General features: G+C 42.7%; 2 protein-coding genes across 5 annotated transcripts in view; one reads left to right on the forward strand and one right to left on the reverse strand.

Moving 5' to 3' along the window:
* VRK2 (VRK serine/threonine kinase 2) overlaps positions 1-3,936 on the forward strand; it is a 34,307-nt gene extending 30,371 nt beyond the window's left edge. The window contains exons 11-14 of one of the 3 annotated variants that reach the window (XM_027892558.1): positions 1,420-1,596; positions 1,863-2,033; positions 2,554-2,648; positions 3,394-3,507. In XM_027892558.1, coding sequence (XP_027748359.1) covers positions 1,420-1,596; positions 1,863-2,033; positions 2,554-2,628 — 423 coding nt within the window. In that variant the 3' untranslated portion in view covers positions 2,629-2,648; positions 3,394-3,507. Of the gene's footprint in view, positions 1-1,419; positions 1,597-1,862; positions 2,034-2,553; positions 2,649-3,393 lie in introns of all 3 variants that reach the window. The other 2 variants (XM_027892560.1, XM_027892557.1) reach the window with 2 other exon arrangements.
* FANCL (FA complementation group L) lies at positions 3,079-22,081 on the reverse strand. 2 transcript variants are annotated; one of them, XM_027892561.1, is made up of 14 exons: positions 21,952-22,081; positions 19,766-19,824; positions 18,776-18,836; positions 18,156-18,212; positions 17,260-17,357; positions 15,061-15,157; positions 12,331-12,399; positions 6,447-6,597; positions 5,787-5,870; positions 5,641-5,686; positions 5,470-5,551; positions 4,575-4,691; positions 4,217-4,288; positions 3,079-3,729 (listed from the first exon to the last, which is right to left on the reverse strand). In XM_027892561.1, the coding sequence occupies exons 1-14, from the start codon at positions 22,042-22,044 to the stop codon at positions 3,694-3,696; spliced, it is 1,122 nt and encodes a 373-aa protein (XP_027748362.1). In that variant the 5' UTR covers positions 22,045-22,081; the 3' UTR covers positions 3,079-3,693. The 2 variants fall into 2 exon arrangements, with proteins under 2 accessions (XP_027748362.1, XP_027748363.1); XM_027892562.1 differs by lacking the exon at positions 12,331-12,399.
* Positions 22,082-22,494: the final 413 nt, after the last annotated feature.

Consider the following 22,494-nt stretch of genomic DNA (forward strand, 5'->3'; position numbering starts at 1 on the left):
TCCCTGGCTGAGGAGTGTCAGTTCTCAGTGCCGTGCCACAGGACTAAGTGGAATTGGTTCTGATGGCCAGGAACGAGAGCAGAGAGAATGTCTGTGGATTACTAAATCTTGGCACCTGCCACCACTTTCTCAGGGAATTCTGTAATGCTGTGTCTCACTTGTTGGAATAGCAGGAACGTCAGGATCACCTGGCTTTTCCTGGAGTGTGTGCCTGCAGTTCTGCTGCTGACACCAGCGAGTCTCCTCTGACAGTCACTGCACAGCAGCTGCACAGTGGCAATTTTAGGGTTATTCAGAGGATTTAAGGAGGACTTCAATACAAGTAGGGAGGGCAGAAAACTGAACTCTCTCCACATTTATTGCCATTTTCAGAAAATGCTGCATTTCAGGGGCCTGGTGCCCTTGGTGCTGCAGGGCAGGCAGGCTCTTCCCCCTGAATCTCTTCCTGGCACTGTCTGCAGTGAGCCCAGGTGTGACTTCAGCTCAGCATTCCCTGTGCACCTCTCCTTCCCTTCAAACACCTCTCCCATTAAGGAGGCAGCCTAAGAACAGTGGGAGCCACTACAAACAACCTCTGTTGCTTCACGTGTTGCTTGTGAGCAGGCTCTGGCTCCCGTGGCCTGTGTGATTGCACCTGGACCAGTTTGGTACAGGACATGGGGTCACTGGGGGTTGCTTCCCTTCTGAAGACCAGTTAACACCTGTAAGTACCAGTCAGGGGATCCTGGAGCACCAGCTCCTTGAAGAGGATTGCTACAGAGCATGGATTTTAGGATACAGCTCCCTGTACAGTCTCTGAATCCAATCCAGAGATGGTATGGAAAGACAGCAGTGGCTACATCCTGGTTCTTTGTTCTGATTGCACACCAAACACAGGTGATAAAAGACTAATTGCATTAATTCTCAAATTCGTTTACCACGGTTTTGGCTCTGGATAAATGTTTTCAGCTTTGCCCCTCTGGTGAAAGTGCTGGTGGTGGGACCAAAGGAAGTGTGGTGAGACCAGCTCCGTGCTTGCCTGAGCTTGTAGATAGCAGATTAAAAATTAATTACATCAATACCAACCTGTAATTCCAGTAGTAGGAAATAGGGTCATTTTTACGTGTAAAATACGTATTTTTTTAAGTGGTTTAAGTTCTGTTTGGAAAGTGATACTTGTTTAAGGTGTGTCTGTGTGGTGAAGGTGATTGTTTGGGGAAGGTGTGGAAATGTTTACCCAAAGTTTATTTTCTAGCATCCTTCCCAAATGCAGCACAGCTCTACCTTGGTACTGGTTTGAGGAAAACATTTCTTGATATTTAAAATGCTGGAAAATATTCTTTTTGAGAAAGAATCCCTCTCGTTCTGTGTTCTACTCATACAGTTTTGTGTGAAATACAGGCTTTTTTCACTGTATAAAATGCTCACTGTGCATCCCAGGTTCGCCCACCGAAGCCTCCACCAAAACCAGCTCAGCCCAAGGGAAAAAAGATGGAAGGTGGAGAAAACCCCTGTCAGAACAAGGCCTGTGCTGGGGGAACAGCGACACAACTCGCAGGGGAAGAAAAGCCAAGTAAATTGAACAGGAGGCCTCAGCCAGCAGAAGAGCCTCAGCAGGTGAGGATTTGGGCACACAGCTCTCCCCTGCTCCCTGAGCTCCATGTCCAGCGTTTGGGGTGGGCAAGGAGGAGAAGGGCTTGGAAAAGGCCAAGTGCTGTGTCACAAAGCCCAGCAGTTGGCAGATTCTTGCTGGCTCCCAGTATCCCAGTATCCCAGGGGATAAGAGCTGGGAGGGCAGTATCTCACCTGCCCCAACCCGGGGCTAACTCTGAACGTTCCCGAGTTCCTTTCAGCTCCTGGAGTTCCTGTCTGTACCTCCACAGGCTCCCTCAGCCAGGCCCTGCCCCAAAGCCGTGGAAGCCAAGGAGAGCAGGGGGCAGGAGGACAGCTCCAGCTGCCTCAGCAGGCCCCACGCCCGCCTCACGCGCCGCCAGGGCCAGGCGGAAGAGAAGCCCCCGAAATGTTCCACCACGACCCAGGAGCACCCACTGAAGGTGAGGGGTTGGGGTTTCCCTACAACAGCCGTGGTGTCCTGAGAAGGAAAGAACAGCTCTTCTTAAAATAAGGGTTCAAAAAAACCCCAAAGCCCAAACTACGTGTGTGCAACCTCAGTGTTTGCCACAAACTCTAAAGGTCATAGCACTCAATTAATGAAGTTGTTAAATCTGAGGATTTCAGTAGTTAACTAACTCACCTTAAATAATATTGGTAATTTAGGGCATAAAAGGGCTGAATGACTGTTTTCAGTCTTACTCTTCAACTCTACAGGAAAAAAAAAAAAAGATGAAAAAATTAATCAAAGTTCTAGTACAAATAATGCAGAATAATTTATATCTCAGGGATCACCCTGCGCTCCTTTTCTCCGGAGCTTCAGCATATTTTAGTGAAGGGATTCCACCCTATTTTACCTCCATATAAAAAAATAACTTGGTTAAATGAGGGCAGTTTCTAACGAGCACAAAAATGCAACTTGAAAGGTAGCTTTATTATTAATCTGAAATTCTTTGCTTCAAGCAGTCTGATCATCACTGCCTGGAGACTCCGGTACAAGCTGGGAGAGGGAAGCCGAAAAAGCACAGCTGTACCTGAGAGCACCAGGCAAGACAGTGGTGAGCAGAACCATTTGGGGAGATGTTTTGGCAGCCAGCAGGGGAGGCAGAGTCTGAAAAGTCAAATTTTTCTCATTTAGAAAAAAAGCATGAGAAATAAAAAAGGCAGGGTTCTATTAGTTTCATTTTGCAGAATTCTTCCCACATAATTCAGGAGCTTGGTAACGGAAAGCTGTGTAGGAAACCACAGCTGAAGGGCTGTCCCTTGTTCTAAGGGCCAGGGGAAAAGCCAGGCAAGTCTTGGTAAGTGAGAAATGCAAGGGTGGAGTTTGGCTAAGGATGGCACTGCTGCTGGAGACCAAAACCAACAGCCACCTGTCCAGGGAGGACAAGCCCTGCTGGCAGGTCTGTTAGCTCAGAAGTTCAGCTTCACTGTGAAATGCAAAACTTACACAAATCAAAACAGCAAATCCAACTTCGGAGTCGTGTCTCAGGTTCCCAGGGTAAACCTTTATTAGCCCCAAACCAAGGAAGACTGAATATATTAAACTTTTTTGGAAACAAGTTAAAGACAGAAAAATTTCAGCTGTGGACCTGAATAGTAAATATAGACTATGTATCTTTCCCCATACCTTATGTTACACACTTACTGTACAATATCCATACATCACCAATTCCAGAGGTAAGAGTCTGTAAGAATTGTGTTGCTTTCTCGTGGAAAACTTAAATACCCCAGAGTTTTTTCTGATTCACATCTCACTTAAAATATGAACAACTTTATTATTACTCTTCTTTTCCTCTGCAGAGAGACACTGTAAGAGATGTGCCACCGTTTGACCCCTACAGGATATTCTCAGACTCCAGAAAGAAATACGATCACCTGCTCAGTGCGGTTCACGCAGTGCCATCCCAGGCTGGCCCTGAGAGCACTCGCCCTTCCATGGCTCTTGTGTTTAGGTTGGCCTTTACTGACCAAACGTACCCCTACACTGCAGCTGTCCTGGTGCTCCTGCTGCTCATTGTGCTGTCCTTGTATCTGCTGTGATGCTGCTGCTTTGGTGGCTCCAGTGTAAGTGCAGTGCTGTTCCCACCTCACGGTTTTTCCTCAGAGTTTCTTCGTTGAACATTTCAGCGTCAGGGGCTTGAAAAAGAAGGTTTTAAATAACGCTGTCAGTACATACCTTGTGCAGGCACGTTCTCTTAAACCTCCCAGATCTGCACTAGTAGTTATGGATGCACTGAACTTTTTGTGCTGCTTTCTGTTGCAAATGTTGAGATTCTTTTCAGTGTGCTTTTTTTTTAAACTGAACCTTTGTTACAGCAACATTAAAAACATCATAAAGCACAACAGAGTGTGATCTTTAATTACTCTGGCACTAGTGTGTTGTGACTGATGTGGGGCTGTCTTTATACTGTGTGAGAAAACCTTTAGTTAAACACTGAGGCATTACATGCATGGGAATTTAGTTTACTCCAGTGTGTAAAGAGAAAGCAGAATTTGTGGCTACTATCTTAAAAAAGAGAATGGAAGGTTAACTTTGATGAAAAGTTAACTTTGCTACTGGCTTTGCCTTTTCCTGAGCTCCCACACAGCCTTTAGTTCACTCCTATTCCTTGGATTTCCTTACCTTGTTGCAGTAGGGACATTCGCCAAAGATGACATTAAAACTCTGCCTGCTGGTAGGAAGGCCTTGTAGCCACTGCAACACAAGGAAGGGGGTTAAAATGCACATTGGTTTCACATCAGATTTAATATCTATCTATTTATTAGGAGGGTTCAGCTGATGAACATCTGGCACGGTGCACTGAAAGTCAGAGGGGGGAGAGCTGAGGTAGGAACTGGGGGTGAGAGGGCAAGTAGAAGCACAGGGAGTGTGCTAACGTTCCTGAGGGGATTTTGCTTCATCTGGAATTGGAGTGGGCAGTGGTTGTTCTTTAGAGCCTGCCAGTTCCTGGGCAGTTCGTGCCATTAAGTGCTTTCTTTACCTCATAGAGACAGGCCTGGTGGAAGGGTTGTCCACAGCGGGGCTCGTCACACACGTGGTCGGGAGTGGCACCGTCGAGGCGATAGGCATAGCAGATCCCACAGTCCTTGGCAAAGTCCTGCAAAACAACAGGGCTCAGCTCACACAGCAGCTGGGAGGGACCAGCGGGCTGCTAACACAGCCAACAGGTTCACCTCTGTCCTTGCTTTTGCCTGTTCTGTTAGCTAGAATCACTCTTCTTGCCTCCAGCATGGAAGTGTTTGTGCCATAATGGCATGCAGTGACAGTGGTTCCCAGGTGCACTAAACTTCACTGGGTTATATCTTACATCTAGTTCAACAAGATTGTCGTACCTTTGGGCCCATTTTTTGTATTAACCACGATGCTTTGTCATTACATTTCACCATCAGACACAAGCCCTCAGTCAGATCTTAATTCAGAAATTTCACAAGTGAAAGCCGAGCTCGTAATCCAGCGTTAAAGCATTGTCAAAAATTAATTCCCAGGTCTGTTTGAAATGCCCCGGTATTTGGATGGCCTCTTGTCCGCTGTAGGCAGCTGCACCTAATTAGAACCAAAGTCATCAACACCCATAACAGAATGTTTGGATTGTCCACATCTCATTAGCTACTCTGGAACTTCCTCTTTCCCTTTTTAACAGTGGAGCCTGTTATTAATGGCCCCTGTGCTATGAAGGCCACAGGGAAGTGTGCACCTCTAATCAGAGGTTAACAAGCTCTCACAACTGTTGCTTGAAGTTCAGAAGTCCTTGTGACAATATATTAATCCAATTACCCCTCTTCTAAGTCCCTTATTTTTCCTGGCTGTTACAAAGTGACCATTTAAATGGCCCTTGTTCAGATATAACAACTGATCATTAAAGAAAAGCAACTCACGCTTTTTTCCAACACCGCACGAGATGGAAAATCAATTTCTAGGAGGTCTTTCAAGTTTTGTAACAAACTGATTTCTGGATCCCTGTGGGTGGGAGAGAGGGATTAAAAATTCCACCCCAGGAATGGCAAACACCATTTCAGTTGCAAGCCTGTTTCGCTAAAGACACTCACCACAAGTGCATGTTGTTGTTGAGCTTCGCTCTCAGAGGGGCCACCGCTGCAAAGCAGGGACAGAACAATCACATCACCCCACTGAACATCCCAGATTTCAGGGAGGGCTTGGACTGGAGAAGAAACAAGGGGAGTCTGTGTCTTACCGTGATCTGCTCCGAGGAAATAACACTCTGGAAGCATGCTTGGGTGGCGAGGATCTACCTCCACGTTCACAGACACGTTGTTGCCTGCAATGAGAAAGCAGGGAAGGCCATGGGGAAGCTTTGCAGTCAAGTATTAGAAAATGGGAACGTTTTTAAAAGCAGTTTCAAATTGGTTAAATCAGGCTGGGTTTCACTATGATAAATAATAAAGAAGTTGGGAAGTATCCAAACGAACTGTACAAAATATCAGTATATGTGAAATATTTGCATTTCAATGGACTGTAATTCAAAATAGCAACTGATTAAAAAAACCTGCCAGGCTTGCATTTCTTTTAGACTAGTCTTAACACTCAGGCTTATTTCTGCATAATCAAACTCAGGCTAGATGACTAAACCCACTGGAAATCGTAGCAGAACTTGAAAGGTAGCAGAGATGTAACTTCTGAATTCATGCCTATCTTTCATAGCCAAGCAGAGAAGCCTGAGGATACTGCGAGGCAGTGACAGTCAGTGCCCTGCCCAGCACACCTGGGCTGAGCCAACAGCGCTGCGTTTTCAGCCAGCCAAGTGGAAAGGTGATCTTTTTAATGTACAAAAAAGAGCCGTGTCTTTGGGTTTTCACTTCTCCAATCCACTGTTTCCCTCCCCACCTTTCCCTACCGATGGCAATCCTCCTGGCCGTGGCGCTCCGGGGGGGGTTCTCCGGCTCCAGCACCCACGTCTTGCCATCGATCTCATCCAGGGTGTCCCAGAATCCCTTCAGTGACTCCAGTGCTGCCAGGAACTGCTTGTAAATGTCGAGTAAGGAGTTCTAGGAAAAGAAAACAGATGTCCTATGGTTTCCACGGGTGGTCAGAGAGAATGTTTAAAAACCAAACTATGAGTGAAGGAGTGTTAAAAGCCCTGTGTGTGTCCCACTGTATCCTGGTGGCAGAAAACGTGGAAGCCCACTGGGGTTTTAACTGAAACCACTCAGGGAAAGCTGCACCCTGAGCACAAACACTTTATCCTGGTAGTTCTAACGTGCTGTACATACACCATGCTTGGATTTGATAGTGGTTTATACTCCTTTTTTAAAAAGCTGGGGTGAGCTATTAATTTACATTGTAACTTTAACAAAACAGCTGTAAAATTAAAGTGAAATCATAATTTGTCCTCATTATCATCATTGTATTATCACTGACATTCTGATATTTAGTCTCTACTCAAGCTGAGCACCACAACTACAGAGAAACACCCACAGAACCAAAGGAGCTTATTTATTTTTTTAAAAAAATATCACCTACCATCATCATAATTATCTCGAAATCAAGCAGTTTAAAAAAACCAGGTGCTTAACATCAGATTTCCAACCATGTAAATAAGGCAAGAGGAGGAGAAACCATCTAATAATCAGAGGATTATACTTGGGGGATTTCAATATTTGAGAGTGGATTACATGGAATCAGAAAAATCTTTCATTAGACAGGACAATGTACAGGACAGTGCAAAAGAAACCTTTTAAATCATCCAAAAGGAAGTAACTATTTCTACAAGGAAAGGCTTTTCTGCAAGGGGAGAAAACACCTGGTGGTCAAGTGAAGCCCTTTGCAGGTGCCCAGAGAGAGCCAGATTTCAGATCTCTTGGGCTCCAAAATAAAAAGCAAATTAAATGTTCTGCTCTCAGAGACGTATTTTTCTATAAATAAAACAAAATAGAGAGGGAATGGTTTCCTTTAATCTGCAGTGATTATGTTCTTCCTTTCTCACCTGGACAAAGAGAAGCAAATTATCTGAGCGTCCTGAGATGAAGAAATGGGCTTTTTCTCTGTAGTAACTTTTTATATTTGGTGATACATATTTTAGAAAGAAATGGCACAGCTTGGAAATAAAATGCTACATTTTTTTCCTGCTGTTATTACATTATATTAAAGTAGGAAAGCACCTAAGCAGAAAAGTGTGAACACTGGCAATCTCCAAATGTAACGCTTATTATCTTTAAAAGCATTTTGTTACTTTTATAATACCTGAAGTGATATAATAGTGTCAGTCACTTAACCACATCTTAGAGTATGGTATCTTCATCTTAAGTACTATTATTTCCAGTATTTTAATAATTTTCACACAGTCCTGAAATGTGATCTTTTCTGCTCTGATGACACTTAAATTAATAGCATAATTTTCTGGTACTTGCAACAGTTGCTTTCCATTTTGATTTTTTACATTTTTCTATATCACATACAGATAAATCCTCTAATAATCATTTTTATCTTTATCTTCCGGGAATTCAAAGGGTTTCACTAGAAAAAAGAAACATCAAGGGATTATAACCCACAGATAAGTTTTAAAATCCAATTAATTTTAATACTAATTGTAATTTTTCAATGATGTTCCTTAAAAAGGTAGTTAAATCTTTTTTTTTTTATACACTGTTCATTTGATCTTATTTGCATGCTTCATTGATGTTGCCAGCTGTCTCCTGCTATAGACATAAATGCATCTATAGCTATTTAAATACATCACCTGCTTGTCATGCAAGCCATGAAAACCCCAACATTCCTTTTTATTTGATTACCCAACTAATTTTTGGTCGTTGCCCAACGCTTTTAGAACAGCCTGATGGTGCTTTCCTTTGGTCCCAACTACACCAGGATGGTTGTTAATAACGTCAAGCAGCACCAACTCTTTGTCTGGTGGTGCCTTTTGTACAAAAGTGTTGGGATTTGCGTGAAATACGTCCAAATTCTTTGGGAAGGAAGGCAGTGATCAATCAGGCTATCACTGCTGCTCACCCTGACCCAAAAAGTACTTGGGAAACCGGACTGGTCCCTCCATAAACACTGACTTTGCTGTTCCCTCCATAAACACTGACTTTGCTGTTCCTCAGCCACCAGTGAGCCCAAGTGACCTGTGTGTTGTGGCTCCCGTGTCCCTCAGCCATTCCAAGCACTGAGTTTGTCCAGGGAGGCTCAGGTGCTCTGGATCCACCTGTCTCTCCCAGGGGAACACAGCTTCTCTTCTGCCAGGAAATTCCGTGCCAAGTCCTTCCTTCTTTTTTTCCCTCATTCCCATTCAGACATTTCCCCGAGTTCCCCCTTACTGCTCACACACCATTGCCTCCAGTTAAAGGACTGAGAAGGAACTGGATAAAAAGGGTCACTCTACTCTTAGGTCTTATTTCTAGAGCCACAGAGGCTGGGAAGAATAAAGGAAACTCTTGTGTCTGCTCCTGCCATAAAATCCAGGAAGCCTTTCAAGAGCTTGTAAGGTGTGCTAGAGCCTATATGGCTATGCTGCCAAACTTCAAGCACCTGCTCCACACCCTGGATGAATTAAATATTAAATCAAATATTGGTAAAAAAGTTCTAATTAAGGTAAATACAGCACAACTGATTACAAGCTATTTTTCTTAAAAAGATAAAAATGTGATTTTTTAGCTAAAATTCTTCCTAATGCGCAATTTGCTTATCCAAAATTAAAACAACTGCAAAAGCCCCCTAATGGAAAAGGTGAAGTAGCCTGAACTATAGGTGCTGACACCTGCTTGCCCTTCAGGAATTTATAAATAAAATACAATTTAACAGAGCCAACAGTTGTTGGCTGGGAAAGGAATCACCTGTATCACCTAAAAAATTTGTGGTTCTTCGGATTTGTTAGGAAACTGTTTCCCCTGAACAGTAGTTTAACAATTTCCCTCCTCCTTAACACAAATCAGAGCGAGACACAACACTGAAATCTTTATAAAGTGTCTTGTCAGCCCTCTCCTATTTACAGCTGGTGTCTGTGAAGCTCCTTTGCCAAGAAAAAGCACAACCAGGAAGCGTTTTATTGTGTTTTCATCGAAATAACCAAGGAATAATCTCACACATACACTACACCTCCCGAACCTTGTCTCACTGTTCCCTTGCCTGCTGCTGCACGACCTCATTAGTCATTAATTCCCACTGTCCTGACCTTCATGTAGCCGACCAGGTGGGCAGTGGGCAGCGCAGGAACCACCCCCTGCCACGAGGGCAGCAGGACAGACACCCCGAGCCTGCAGCACCACCCTCCCAGCCAGGGCTAAAACTGGAGCCAGCACACTCGTGGGGTTCTTTAGAAAAAGGAGAGAACAGAAATAAGTAGATGTTCTTGCACTTGTCATTGAGAAGCACTCTGCATTTATTTGGCACTTAGAGCAGGAGCAGCAGCAGCAGCGTTGCCCTTGGTGCTGATTTCTTACCACTCTAAAACGTCTCCTCTGAGCCAGAATCCACTGGCTGTTGCTGCTCATGCTGTGAGACACCTGCACTGGCTACTGGGCTTGTCATGACGCACAAAACCCCACCATCTTCAGCTTGACATTGTGCAAGTTATAATTATTCATCCAAATGAATATGTCAGAGCAGCAGCAGCAGACCTCTCATCAGCGCAAAAGAAAAATACATCAAAACATTATCAACCCAGCAGGAAGACAGGGACCATAAGGAAAATTACCCATTTTTAATATGGATGCCATAAAGCCATGTCTATTATTATACAGAAGGGGGGGGGGGGGAAAAAAAAAGGAAAGAAAAGAAAAAAACCCAACCACCCAACAACCCCTCAAGTTTAAAGTCCATGAGCCTGAAATAGGCAGCGGCACACGCAGGGGGCGGGAAGAAAAATCAATTACCTGCAATCTATTTTTATTTTCTCTCATAGGAGTTTATATTCTAATGGTGCAATTGCCCCGTTTTAGTTAAGGCTTGTCAGTTTATACATTAAAGAAGACCAATAAATAGTAAAATGCAAGACCTGCTGGTGCCAAACCATCACGCTATTTTATTAGGGAACAGGTATAGAGCGTTCTTTTTCCCTTTTAGGAACCAAAATTTCCAGGCACTCGAGTACCAGCTGAATTCTGCTGCCAGGGGTGTTTCAGCATTATCTAAGCTTAACCCACATTTTAGCACGGTGTGAAGGCTGCTCACTGCAATGTTTTCCACACATTTGGAAAATAAACACAATTTCCACAATTACCAGAGCCATTTGTTGGGTTCGTGTCACCCACGCAGACAAGGTCAGCGTTCCAAACCTCCTGTACGGCTAAAGCCCTTCTGTCAGCACACAGCTCGGGCTGCTGGCATTTGGGGCAGGATTAGAGCAGCTCTCTGCAGCTGGAATTACTGTCTCCTGATTTCCAAACAGGCTCTTCAGTTACACACCAACATCTATCGTTCATGTTTTCCAACAGCCCCCAGGTAATTCTGACTGTAAGGAGATTTTAAGCACCGGGATGTTGTATTTTTACCGTTGGATTTTCCTTGGTTGTAGTGCCAGTATTAATATATCCAGCCCCGTTTTTAACTTGTCAAAGGCTGCTCCGTGTCATGTTCTTCAAGAACATTTTATTAAATTACAAGTCCTGCCAGTAGCTTTAAAATTACTAACAGTAAACATGGAGAAGCAGTGACTGTCAGGGATATTTGAAGTGTTGTTAATTTGAGGCAACGTAAATTGCAAGGCTGTAAAATTAATAAAATACTGTTAAAACTATGTTTAAAGTTTGAGGTTAGAAACAGCACTTGAAATCCTGCCCATGGTTTATGGACTCCAGCAGAATTTAAGGGAAAAACCAACATCTACTTAAACTGTTCCAAACCATCCCAGGGAATCAAAACCTAAATTTACATGATGAACTAAATACATTTGCAATGCTTGATTCTCGCAGTTATTTGCTCAAGCTCCCAATTATTAGAGGGGGATCCACAGAGCCTTGAGCTTTGCAGTCAAAATTATATGCCCAGTGTCAACTCCTCCTGCTGCAAACTTCCAGCCAGGAATTCAGGACCAAGACAGGCTTCACCGCTGGGGAGAAATCCTTGTGAGAGCTGGAATTAGCAGACGCAATCATTTATATAAAATCTATTTTCCCAAATTAAGGGAAATTAAACATCAACTATTTTCTAGAGATAATTCAAATTAAGTTACATCTAAAGTGGTCACATTAAATTCATTTAATAAAGTATACACGATCTATTCAGGAAAGAAGGCTCATTAAATAATGTGGGACTAAAAGAAGACAATGGCTTGTGGCTCTTTACAGTAACAATATCAGTCAAAATAGAAATCAGAATTCCACTAAATACTTCCCTGTTTCGATTACAACTGGATTATAAGTTTTATTATGTTATGAAAACTGCATAGGATAACCAAGTGGGGGACTGCGCCCTTTTTTTAATGCCTGTCAACTTCAGAAGGTGCTTCTTTCCTAGAAGACAATCATTTTTCATGCATTTCATTTCACTTTCCCTTCCCCAATGTAATTCCTACAGAAATCTCAGCCACATGAACTGCTTAAAAAAACCCCAGGCTGTGTGAGTGCGAAGATCCAACATGCAAAGCATATCTACGTGGCAAGGGAGAGATCTCAGATGGTACAGCCGGAATGCAGAGTTCAGTGTTGTTACATTTTCCTGGGCACGTACAGAACTGAAACGCACGCAGGGAGAAAAGCCGGAGTTAAAAGAGAAAGCCCAGCCCCTCGTCAGCACCTCCCCACTGCACGTGTGGGTAAAGAAAAGCCGCCCAGCCCTGCAGGTACCTGTGGCATCCAGGAAATGGCAAACTGAACAGGGAAATCCACAAGGCAGTCTGGTGCTTCTGTGGGATACTGAGGGAGGCAAAGGAAATACAGTTTTACTGGTTTGTTTTTTTTTTTTTCCTTAGTGATTTAAAGTCAAGCCGATACTCAGCTGCCAAATTTGGTAACAAAATACAAGCACTTCATGCATCTTGAGGACTTGGCTCTGAGACAAAACAGTATGTAAAGCATTTTCAGAAATAATTAGGGATGTTAATTATTATTTAAAGAAGAAATTTACGTGTAAGTGTTTTTACATATCAGCTTTTGGTAAAGGCAGGAGAATCCCAGCTTTCTGTGTTCAGTGGTCACAATGTGTCCTTCAATAAACCTTAAGACAAAAAACCCCAAATTTTTTTTTTTTTTAAATTTCTCCTCAATTACCTGTACTGGGATAGGGAAATTTTAAAAACCTAAACAACCCTTTCACGGATCAACAACTAATTTCCATTTAAACCAGGCTATTTGCTCTGATTGGCAACATTTTGTTTTTTGAAACTGAAAGTAATCTGAGTAAGCACAAAACTATTTAAAAAGACTTAATAAGTGAACATACACCCGAAATTAAACCACCTTTCAGTCCAAATTAAAATATCTCTGAGAAGAAAAGCTGTATTAAAAATCCTGAAGTTATGAAAGGTTTGATAACTCCAATCAGAGCATATCATTGACAGCTTAGGTTATCAGCTACGACCAAACGTGCGTGTCAGAAATCATCCTATTATTCTTTAGAACAATTTAAGCTATTATTAAACAACATACTTATACTGGATTTCTAAGCATGCAACTAACTTCATCTAGAAAAAGCATTTTCAGAAGCCTTGCCAAATCATTCAGATAATTACCAAAGTGTTTTAATTACTACACGACATGCAAATCCTTGCAGTGGCCTGTTTGAATCCTTGGGGTCCGAAATGCTCCCACACTACCCTTCATCAAAGGAACAGAATAACAAAAACACCCAGACTTTCACTACAGCAGGTTATCAAAAGAAACCCCTTAAAATAAAGATTTCAGCCAAGTCCTTTCCAATGTATTAGTTACGTGTATGAAGGGAAATCAAACCCCCAGGTCACCAAACCCACATTTCACACCCAAATTTTGTCTGGCGAGTTTAAATGCCAGACGTGGCTTAAAAAGGACAAGCAATCGATCCCTCATCACAACAAACACCTGAAAACAAAACAAAAACAAGGAGAGAGAGCAGAGATGGATGATGACTTGTTTCAACAGACAAGTCAGATAATCTGCTCCTTTTATTACATACATCCTTAGTTGTCAGATGGTGCTTTCTTCTGCTATGAGGAGTATCCAGGTATTTTACAACAGCAAGGAAAACACTGGTTTTTACAAGGACATAAAATGGGAATCTCCCTTCTCCCCTCAGGACAGGGATAAGTTAAGGCTGAACAGAACCAGCAGAAGTGCCACAGTGTTTGACCACAGTTTGGTAAAAAGGAGCATTGCACTGCATTTTTTCTGCACTTTTTTACTTCCAAATAGTTCAAACACTTTACTTCTGTTGTCACACGAGCACGTAAAGCTTTGAGGCGACAGGCTGCACCTGATCTCCAGTGTCACACTCAGCGTGGGAGAGCAGCTCCCCTGTAAACAACACAGCCTGGTGACTCGGGTTGAACACGAAATAGACAATAATTGTACCTCCTGATGGATTTTTTCCATCCATGTATTTAATAATGGACTGACTAGCAAATTAATTATGCATTCATTACTCTGTGCATGTGGGATAATTTTACCCTTTTTAAAAATCTACTCAAGCAACCCTCAAATTCCCAAACAGTTCTTTTTCCATAGGCCCCTTTCCCCCCCTCTAAGGTAAAACTAGCTCATCTTATGTAAGAGTAAAAAAACTCATGGTATTTAAAGAAATATTGGGATGCTTGTGAAAGTGAAATCTAACCCTACAATGACCACTCCTCATGCCTCCCAGATTATTATTCCAAAGGATGTACCAAGGGTTGTCCTTGGTACAACGTTCAGACACTTTTGGATCCACGTTTTCCCCTGGACTGATTTTCCAAAGACACACAACAGTTCTTGCCACCCAGTTGTCCCCACACAGCCTGGACAGGCACAGTCTCGGGTGGGAGATTTATGCCCTGAAATGAGACATTCTGTGAAGAAAGGCTGCAATTCGAGTTCAGTGCTCAGTACCAGGAAGAATTAGGATCTTTCTCTCTCTGCATACACCAGGGTTTGATTTGCAAGTGCTGTCAAAATTAGGTAATTATTTAGACTAAAAAGGAATCATTTTTCTGGCTGAATTCTGTAGTCAGTTTTTCATAAATCTTTACATCTATAGCTTTAAAAGTAGGACTTGTTAATGAACAACCTAACATCCTCTAATTCGTGTGCTGTGCACAGTCTCTGGATGGAGTGATAATGAAGGAAAGTCTCCCAGATGGCTTTGCCTGTAATCCAGCAAAATGACTGCAATATCACAAAGTGTTTTTCCCGGGATGCACAGTTGCATCTTGCAGATAACCACAATGCAACATTAATTTTAAATATTGTTAAAGTCTGAAAACTCTCTATAAAAAAATTTACCAGCTATTACTTTGCAGAACAGACACATTAACAAACAAACCAACTCTCTAAAACAGTTACGAATTAAGAAAATCCATTTATTATTTCAAGGAAGCCTGAGGTGTTTCCCCCACATGAATTTACCTTTGCATTTAACTTGAGAGTGATGAGATGCTGTCGACCACGAGAGTCTTCAGCCTTTAACTTGACCGTGGTAAGCCCGGTGTCCACATAAGCGACTCTGGAAGAGAGAGGAAGCTCTTGGAGCCCGGGGAGAAGTGCAGTGTGAAAGGTGTGCAGTGCCCTGATTAGTGCGTTACAAATATTAATCAGAGAAGTCCTGCACGCCAGCCACTTGTGCTGCTGCAGATTTACTGCTGTTAATGCACCAGGCTGGTGCTTAATGCAGCCATACATCTCGGGGTTATTTACAGGCAGTGTCAGGCTCACGCTGTGGTCAGTGAGCACCGTGTTGCAGTTTTCCATCACTGGAACCTTTGACACACACAGCATGTTCCTGTCAGCCTCTACTTATGTTCACATTAAACTTCCTGTCAACTCTTTGATCCATTTCTGCACTTTCTTACTCCAGGAGACTTTTATGCTCTTGATTAGCTTTGCTCCTCCACGGAGTTCTCTTTTATTATCAATACTGTAATGGTGGGAAATTCAGGGGGTATTGGTTCATATTCTGCAATTGATTTTCTGCAGGAAATAGTGCCCAAACAGGTACAAAATGAGTTATTTATGATGATTTGCCTTCGTTTCATGACAGCTTTACACTGTATTCATGCACCCTAGCAAGCAGCAAGTAGATACTAAATGTAAATAAGTTTTAGAACTTCTGCCATAATCACTGAGTCTTTGTTTAGGATGGCACTGATTTGTGCTTCCCAGCACAATGAAGATGGATACAACTGTAAAATACATTGTTCTCTAGAAATGGATTCTGCTGAGCAGAAAGGTTCAGACTTCTCCATCTTCTTACAGTAAACTGGACACGTGGGTATTTTGCCACTTTTGCCGTGTCATTCTTGTGTAAAGATAAAAAGCAGTGCAAAATAATCGCTCAACTTATCACCCAGAACTGATGGAAAGGCCTATCAGAGTTCAAAGAGAGAATTTCTTGCTGGCCTTAGTAACATTTATTTTTTTAAACCATTACATATTATAGACCAGTCACACAATGCTCTCCAGTGAAACTGGAAAGGAGTTGTAGAAGCTTGGACAGTAGATGAACACCAAAGGGTGGGCACAGCCCTGGAAGGAAGTAAAAAGAAAATTCCTCAATATGAGGGAACTGAAAAATTTAGATGGAAAATGCAATAGTAGTAGTAAGAAGGGGAGATATTATTTCATGTTAATCCTGATTAATGCAACATTAAAGAGTCCTACAGATTTCTGTATTTGCGTTGAAAGAAAGACAAGTCAAACTTGATATTGGAGCATTCTTCCTCTAACTGGGGGGAAAAAAAAATCATTGCTCCCACTTTGCTCCAAATTTACCTCCAAATTGAATCACAGTTTCAGAAAGACAAGAAACCGTGGTGGCACATGTGATGCAAGTCCATAAAACAAAACTCTCTGGAGATTTCTGATAAATCTCCACATGGCCCTTGAATACTCAATCCCAATGTGTGTTCCCTCACATTCCTAGAGAAGGTTTGAGGAGAAAAACCTTGTTTTCCTCTGTAGGAAGGTGAATTAAATTTGCTCTATGAGCTCATCTGAGAGTATATGTTCCTGTGAATATTCTTATGAAGTTCTGGATTTATAGCTTTCCCAATTCTCCCTTCCACTCACCTATTTTTTTGGTACATTTACCTTTCTGTGGATTAAATAAATCATTTTTTTTGCCTAAGGAGATCCTTTTGCTACGCAGAGCAAAATAGAACTGTTCTTTAAAAATAACTATTCTAGTTCTAAAAAATGTATGAGCTGCTTTTATGAAAGCACAAAGGTACATGATGTTTAACCATAGCCCGTGGGAAGAGTCAAAAAAAAGCCCTACAAAGAAAGGAAAAGAAGGAAAAAAAAGAGAACTACAAATACTAACAGTAAATATATTTACTATATCAATAGTTTATAGGTCAAGAAGAATTGATTTCTTAGCGGCAGCATCTCACCTTTCAGCTCAGTTATTTGAGACAGAAAACACACCTTGACTTGATACAGGCTTGTTATATTTGTTTTTAATTAAAAACAAATCAAAGGAATTTTCAAAGCAAAATCAGTTCGTGAATAGGGTGAACTAACAGAACAAGTCCATTTGATACGTCCAACTCACCAAAGAGGAATGGATATGCTAGAGATAATGTTTGTTAAGAAATCAAATTTTCATACTTATTCCAGCCCAGCGTTTCCAGATCTCTGACAAGACAGGAGTAGTATTCCGGCGGCCGGGGGACGTGCAGGTCTGGTGTGTTCTTTAAAGCAATTTCCTGTTTAAAAGAACGTTAAAAACATCATTAAGAGAGATTTCAATATTTTTGCATCTATTTAGCCATGTGATTTTTGCAATTCAATCAAAAATATTAAGCTTATGTAAAATTAACTGTACACTGCATTTGTTTTGTTATAGCCTCCAGCTAAAGCAGACAAAGAGGCTGTTTGGGAAATTACTTCAGATACTGGTAATGAAAACATCTGCAATTTAAAAAAAAAAAAAACCACAGATGTTGACAGCATAGTCTTCAGATGCAAATATCAAATGTGCCTCTTTTTCAGCTAATAAATTTGAAGTCAAGCATCTCAACTGAAAGAACATTTCAAAAGGAGGTTCTATTAAGCCCACAGCTGCCTCCTGGGCTCCACAGCCACAAAAGAAGACACATCTATTAAATCCCCCATTATATATATATATATATATATATATAAACTTTATACAGCAATCATAAAGCAAAATCCATTTCTCAGTTTTAACATCACAGGATCCCAAAGAATAAGTTTTGGTGCAGTTATCTAGTACGTTGTAATGTCTCAAAAAGTTTTTATCCAAAAGGTAATTCCATGTTACAGAGAAAAATGAAATCAAATCATTTCCCAAGAATACAAGTCACTTAAAATCTTAAATGATGTTGATACAAGTGTGACATGAACAGCACACATACAAAATCATCTCTTCTTAATAAATCTATCCATAGCCAACAATCCATGGAACAGTAACCTGTAAAGAAATGAGAGTGAAACCCTAAGGCCTCAGAACATCCCATCTCCCACAGATGTATTTTGTCACCTACCAAAACAGTTTTCAGCTCCACCATAAAACTGACAAGATCTGGGCAGCTGTGGAGCCTCTGCAGGAAACACAGCGTCAGTTAATTTTCTTCAACTTCTAGCAGTTCAGTCCAACTTTGTAGCATTGTCAAATCAACAAAGATTAAAAACCCCAACTGCATATCACAAGTGTAAATATTTCAGTTACAGAGCAGATCTCCCAGAGCACAGAAAACTTTACTGAGAAAGACTTTACTTGACTGTCTACAACACAGAGTGAACTAGGCCTATCAATAATTAATGTGAACTCTCTTCTTTGCATTATATACAACTTGTAAAAAAAATAAATATGTAAAAAAGACAAACTCTGTTTCTAATTGAGAGATTAAAGAAAAATTCCAGTAAAACGTCAGCAGTCTTTCATTAAAAATTGTTCTTGCTCAACCTTCAAAAAAAGAATAAAGCTTGAATAAAAATAAATATTTACTAAATCATCAGGCAGTTGAAAATAAATCTTGGCTACACAACGAAAGAAGGGTTCTTTAACACTTTTAGAATAGGTGAATGAGCATAACCTCTTCAGAATTATTATAAATATACATTTAAGACTATATTTGAAAGAAACTGTTTTAAACTTTTATACCTGCTTTAAAATATGCTGATATCGATGAAGGATCTTCTTCAGACTCCAGCTGCACTCTATCCTGAACAAACGGTATTTTATATAAATTTTAAATTCACAGTACAGGATTTTTAAAAGAGAGCAGAAAACCTGCTGCACACAACAGCACAACATTTTCTTAAAAAGAAAAACAAAGGAAGTAAACAATACTTCAAAACTGCTTTGAGTTTCTTGTTCAAAGTTACTTAAAACTTGCAAATGTCACTATCCCAAAGCCCATTAAAAATTAAGCATTTACCTGCAGAAGCCTGTTCTTTGCTGGAGACAACAACATAACTCTTGCAAGCTCCTGTGCCTTCATAAAATACACTAATATTTAAAAGTGATAACCTGGAAATGTCAAAGTTCCCTCTAATGCAGTTTTAATTACCCACCCCTGAGTGCAATAAAGCCACAGGAACAGCCCATCTGCTCTCAGCTGGGAGCGGGCTGGCCTGGCAGGAGTGGGGAATCCAAAGCTAAAGGCTAATCCATGTGGGTGGATTAGCCCCTGCCACTCCCGCTCCCACACACCGCTGTGAGACACACAGGAACGAGAGCAGAGCTTTCAGACAAAACCTGGGCAATGCCAATTAACACCCAACCAGGAAAGGGAAAACAATTACAATTTTGCACCGGATTTTTTGCTTCCCAAACTGTGACGTATAAATCATCTAAGGGACCATTCTTTTCCAAACACGTTGCTTCATGTATAAATACAACCAATTAATTGCAACAAGTTTCAAAGTTAATCAATAGCAAAATATATTGATATAGGCAATGTTTATTGTCAGCATTTATTAACACTGATGCTGTCCAGTTTTGTTGCAAAGTTAAGTTGAAGCCAGTAAGAATTAATTAATAACAGCGATACTGGAGGAGAGAGTGATTCATGTGCATGCCCATCATTGCTTCTATCAAAATAAACTTTGTTATATCACACTTTCAAATTGCTTTTGTAAACTCTCTCACCTTGCATTTTTCAGTTGCAAATCCTCTGGTAACAATACCCTGATGTGGAAATCTCTACCCTTGAAAAGAAACAGTTAACAGGGAGGTCAGCAAATAAAAATATGAGAGGCTTCTGGGAAGCGTTCCCCATCAGATCAACTACCAAGAAAGAAACTCTGTCCTATCTGATTTTCAGGAACATTATTCCGAATTTCTTTATTTAGGTATAAAAAGCAGCATGAACGACAGGTACAAGTAATGCAGATTTTAATTCTGAAGTTGAAACACTCTTGATGTTTAATTCACAATATTCAGTAAAAACTCTTCAGTACATCACATCTCATAAAGCAAAAATAACACCTTTCAGAAGAAAAGTAAACATTATCTAAATCTGGACAAACCCAAAAAACATCATTTAATCCAAGTCATGCTGCAGTACATGAAAGTCTGCCTTCAACTCAACTAAAAGACAAAACAGACTCATGTCATAAAAGTACTACACTAATGAGAAAACTTGGGCACTGATCCACAGTGCATTCCAGCAAGGTTTTAGAAACTGTAAACAAAAACAGTCCAAAGTACACAAATGAAATTCGTTTTCCTCTTAGAGCAATCCATATGGGGCAGCTCCCAAATGCCACCCACTTGGGTTTTCAGTCCCTCTTGAGATCCTCCTCCTAATTTCTTACAGGCTGATCAAAATAAAACTGACAGCGAGGTTTGTGAACAGGTTCACTCCTCCCTGAAGCAAAGAGGGCAGATAACTCATGTCAACACTGCAGTGGCAGATGCTGTTCCAGCTCAGCACACTCTGAAGTACGGAATGCTGGGTCCCCAGCACAGGAGAGGTTTGGACATACTGGAGTTAGTCCAGGGAGGAGCTACGAAGGTGATTAAGAGCTTAAAGCAACTCTGACACCAGGAGAGGCTGAGGGAGCTGGGACTGGTTAGCCTGGAAAAAAGAAGGATCAGGGAAGGATCCTGTCAGTGAGTACAAATACCTGATGGAGAAGGACTAAAGGAGGTACAGCCAGATCTGAGTGACACACACTGACAGGATGAGAGGTGACGGATACAATCTGAAACACAGGAGATTTCACCCAAATGCAATGGGAAAACCTCAGTAACAGTGAAAAGAGCCAAAAACTAGAACAGGCCATCCAAGAGGTTGCACAGTCTCTGTGCTTAGAGATCTTCACAACCTGATTACAAATGGTCTTGAGCTCCAGGTGATCCTGGCAGAGGAACTCCAGAGGTTCCTTTCAACCTCAGTGTTCCTGTGATGCTCACGAGGAAAAAAGCAAGGTCCCTGTTTCAGAGTTGAATAGAGCCCACTCACCAGCAACACCAGTTGCTTCCAAAGGTGTTTATTGTAAGCCTAAATTAAGTACATAGCCTCAGACATTATGGCCTCAGCACTCACCAAAAATCACCTCTGAGAACACCTCTATCTTAACCTTCTCATTAATTCCAGGATGAATTGTAACCCACAGAGCACTTCCAAAGCTGCAGTTGTTAAAGTAACGCAAACACAAACACACCCTTGCACATGCCTAGTGAAACTTGAATAAAAGAATCACCCAAAACCCTTTGCATTTTGACCACAATTTTGACAACGCAAGTGTGACGCGGCCCACATCTTTTTTCACTTTTACTTATTTTTAGAGCAAGAGGAAAACCACACTATTTCTAAATTGCAATAGGCCTGTTCGGAGCTGTGTCTGTGTGATATTTCAGCGCTCCAAGGCTGCCGGGTCACCACACAGTGCCTGTGATGGTAGAGTCGTGCTGAGGGCACCCCTCTACCCCTGTCCCAGGAGCTGTTCTGCTCCCTGCACTGCGTCTACCACAGCCTCAGGGACGATGCCGCCGACGAGGCTGAAGCCTCACAAGTCAAACGAAAGCAAAACACCCACAGTCAGTCATTTACCACAGTCAACGTGTACCACAGGCCACGACCGCGGCAGGCGCATTCAACCTGCCCCAGAAAACACCTTTTGGCAGCACAACAAACCCAGCCCGGGAGGCACCAGGGAGCCATTCCCCGGGCAGACCCGGGAGTCTATATCTGAATAAAAATACTGTAATATCAGGGACGACGGCAGGGAAAAGGCATCTCCAGACCCACATTCCCGGCGGCTCGGCCGCGAAGACGCGGCAAGGGGGGAAGCGCCTCCCCGCCCCTCCCCACACCCGTGCCGCGGTACCTGGGCGGTGACGAAGCCCTCGTAGGCGGTCCCGCGGCGGTTCTGAGGCAGCAGCAGCGGGAATTGCCGGAGCAGCGCCCGCGGCCCCGCCATGTTCCCGGCCGGCGCCGCCGCCGTTCGAATGCGAGGCCCCTCCCTCGGCGGCGGGCCGCGCACGCGCCTGAGGGCACGGCAGGGCGGGGCGGGCCCGTGAGGGGACGAGCGGGAGCCTGAGGGGGAGGAGCGGGAGCCTGAGGGGAGGAGCGCGGCCAAAAGGAGCGCACCTGAGGGGAGTGGGCCGCACCTGAGGGGATTGGGCCTCACCTGAGGGGATTGGGCCGCACCTGAGGGGAGAGGGCCGCACCCAGAAGGAGCGCACCTGAGGGGAGGCGCACCTGAGGCGGGGAGCGCGTGCCTCTGAGGCGAGGCGAGGCGAGGCGGGGAGCGCGCGCGCGCGCCGCGCTGAGGGGGCCCGCGCGTGCCGCCGCGTGGGGTAGCGCGTGCCGAGGGCGGGAAAGCGTGAGGGAGAGGCCGGCACCGCCCGCCCCAGCCCGGAGCTCGGGA

Source organism: Empidonax traillii, unplaced genomic scaffold (assembly GCF_003031625.1).
Source record: "Empidonax traillii isolate 1590-97213 ecotype Southwest subspecies unplaced genomic scaffold, ASM303162v1 scaffold357:size1057043, whole genome shotgun sequence".
In the NCBI taxonomy this organism is placed as follows: Eukaryota; Metazoa; Chordata; class Aves; order Passeriformes; family Tyrannidae; genus Empidonax; species Empidonax traillii.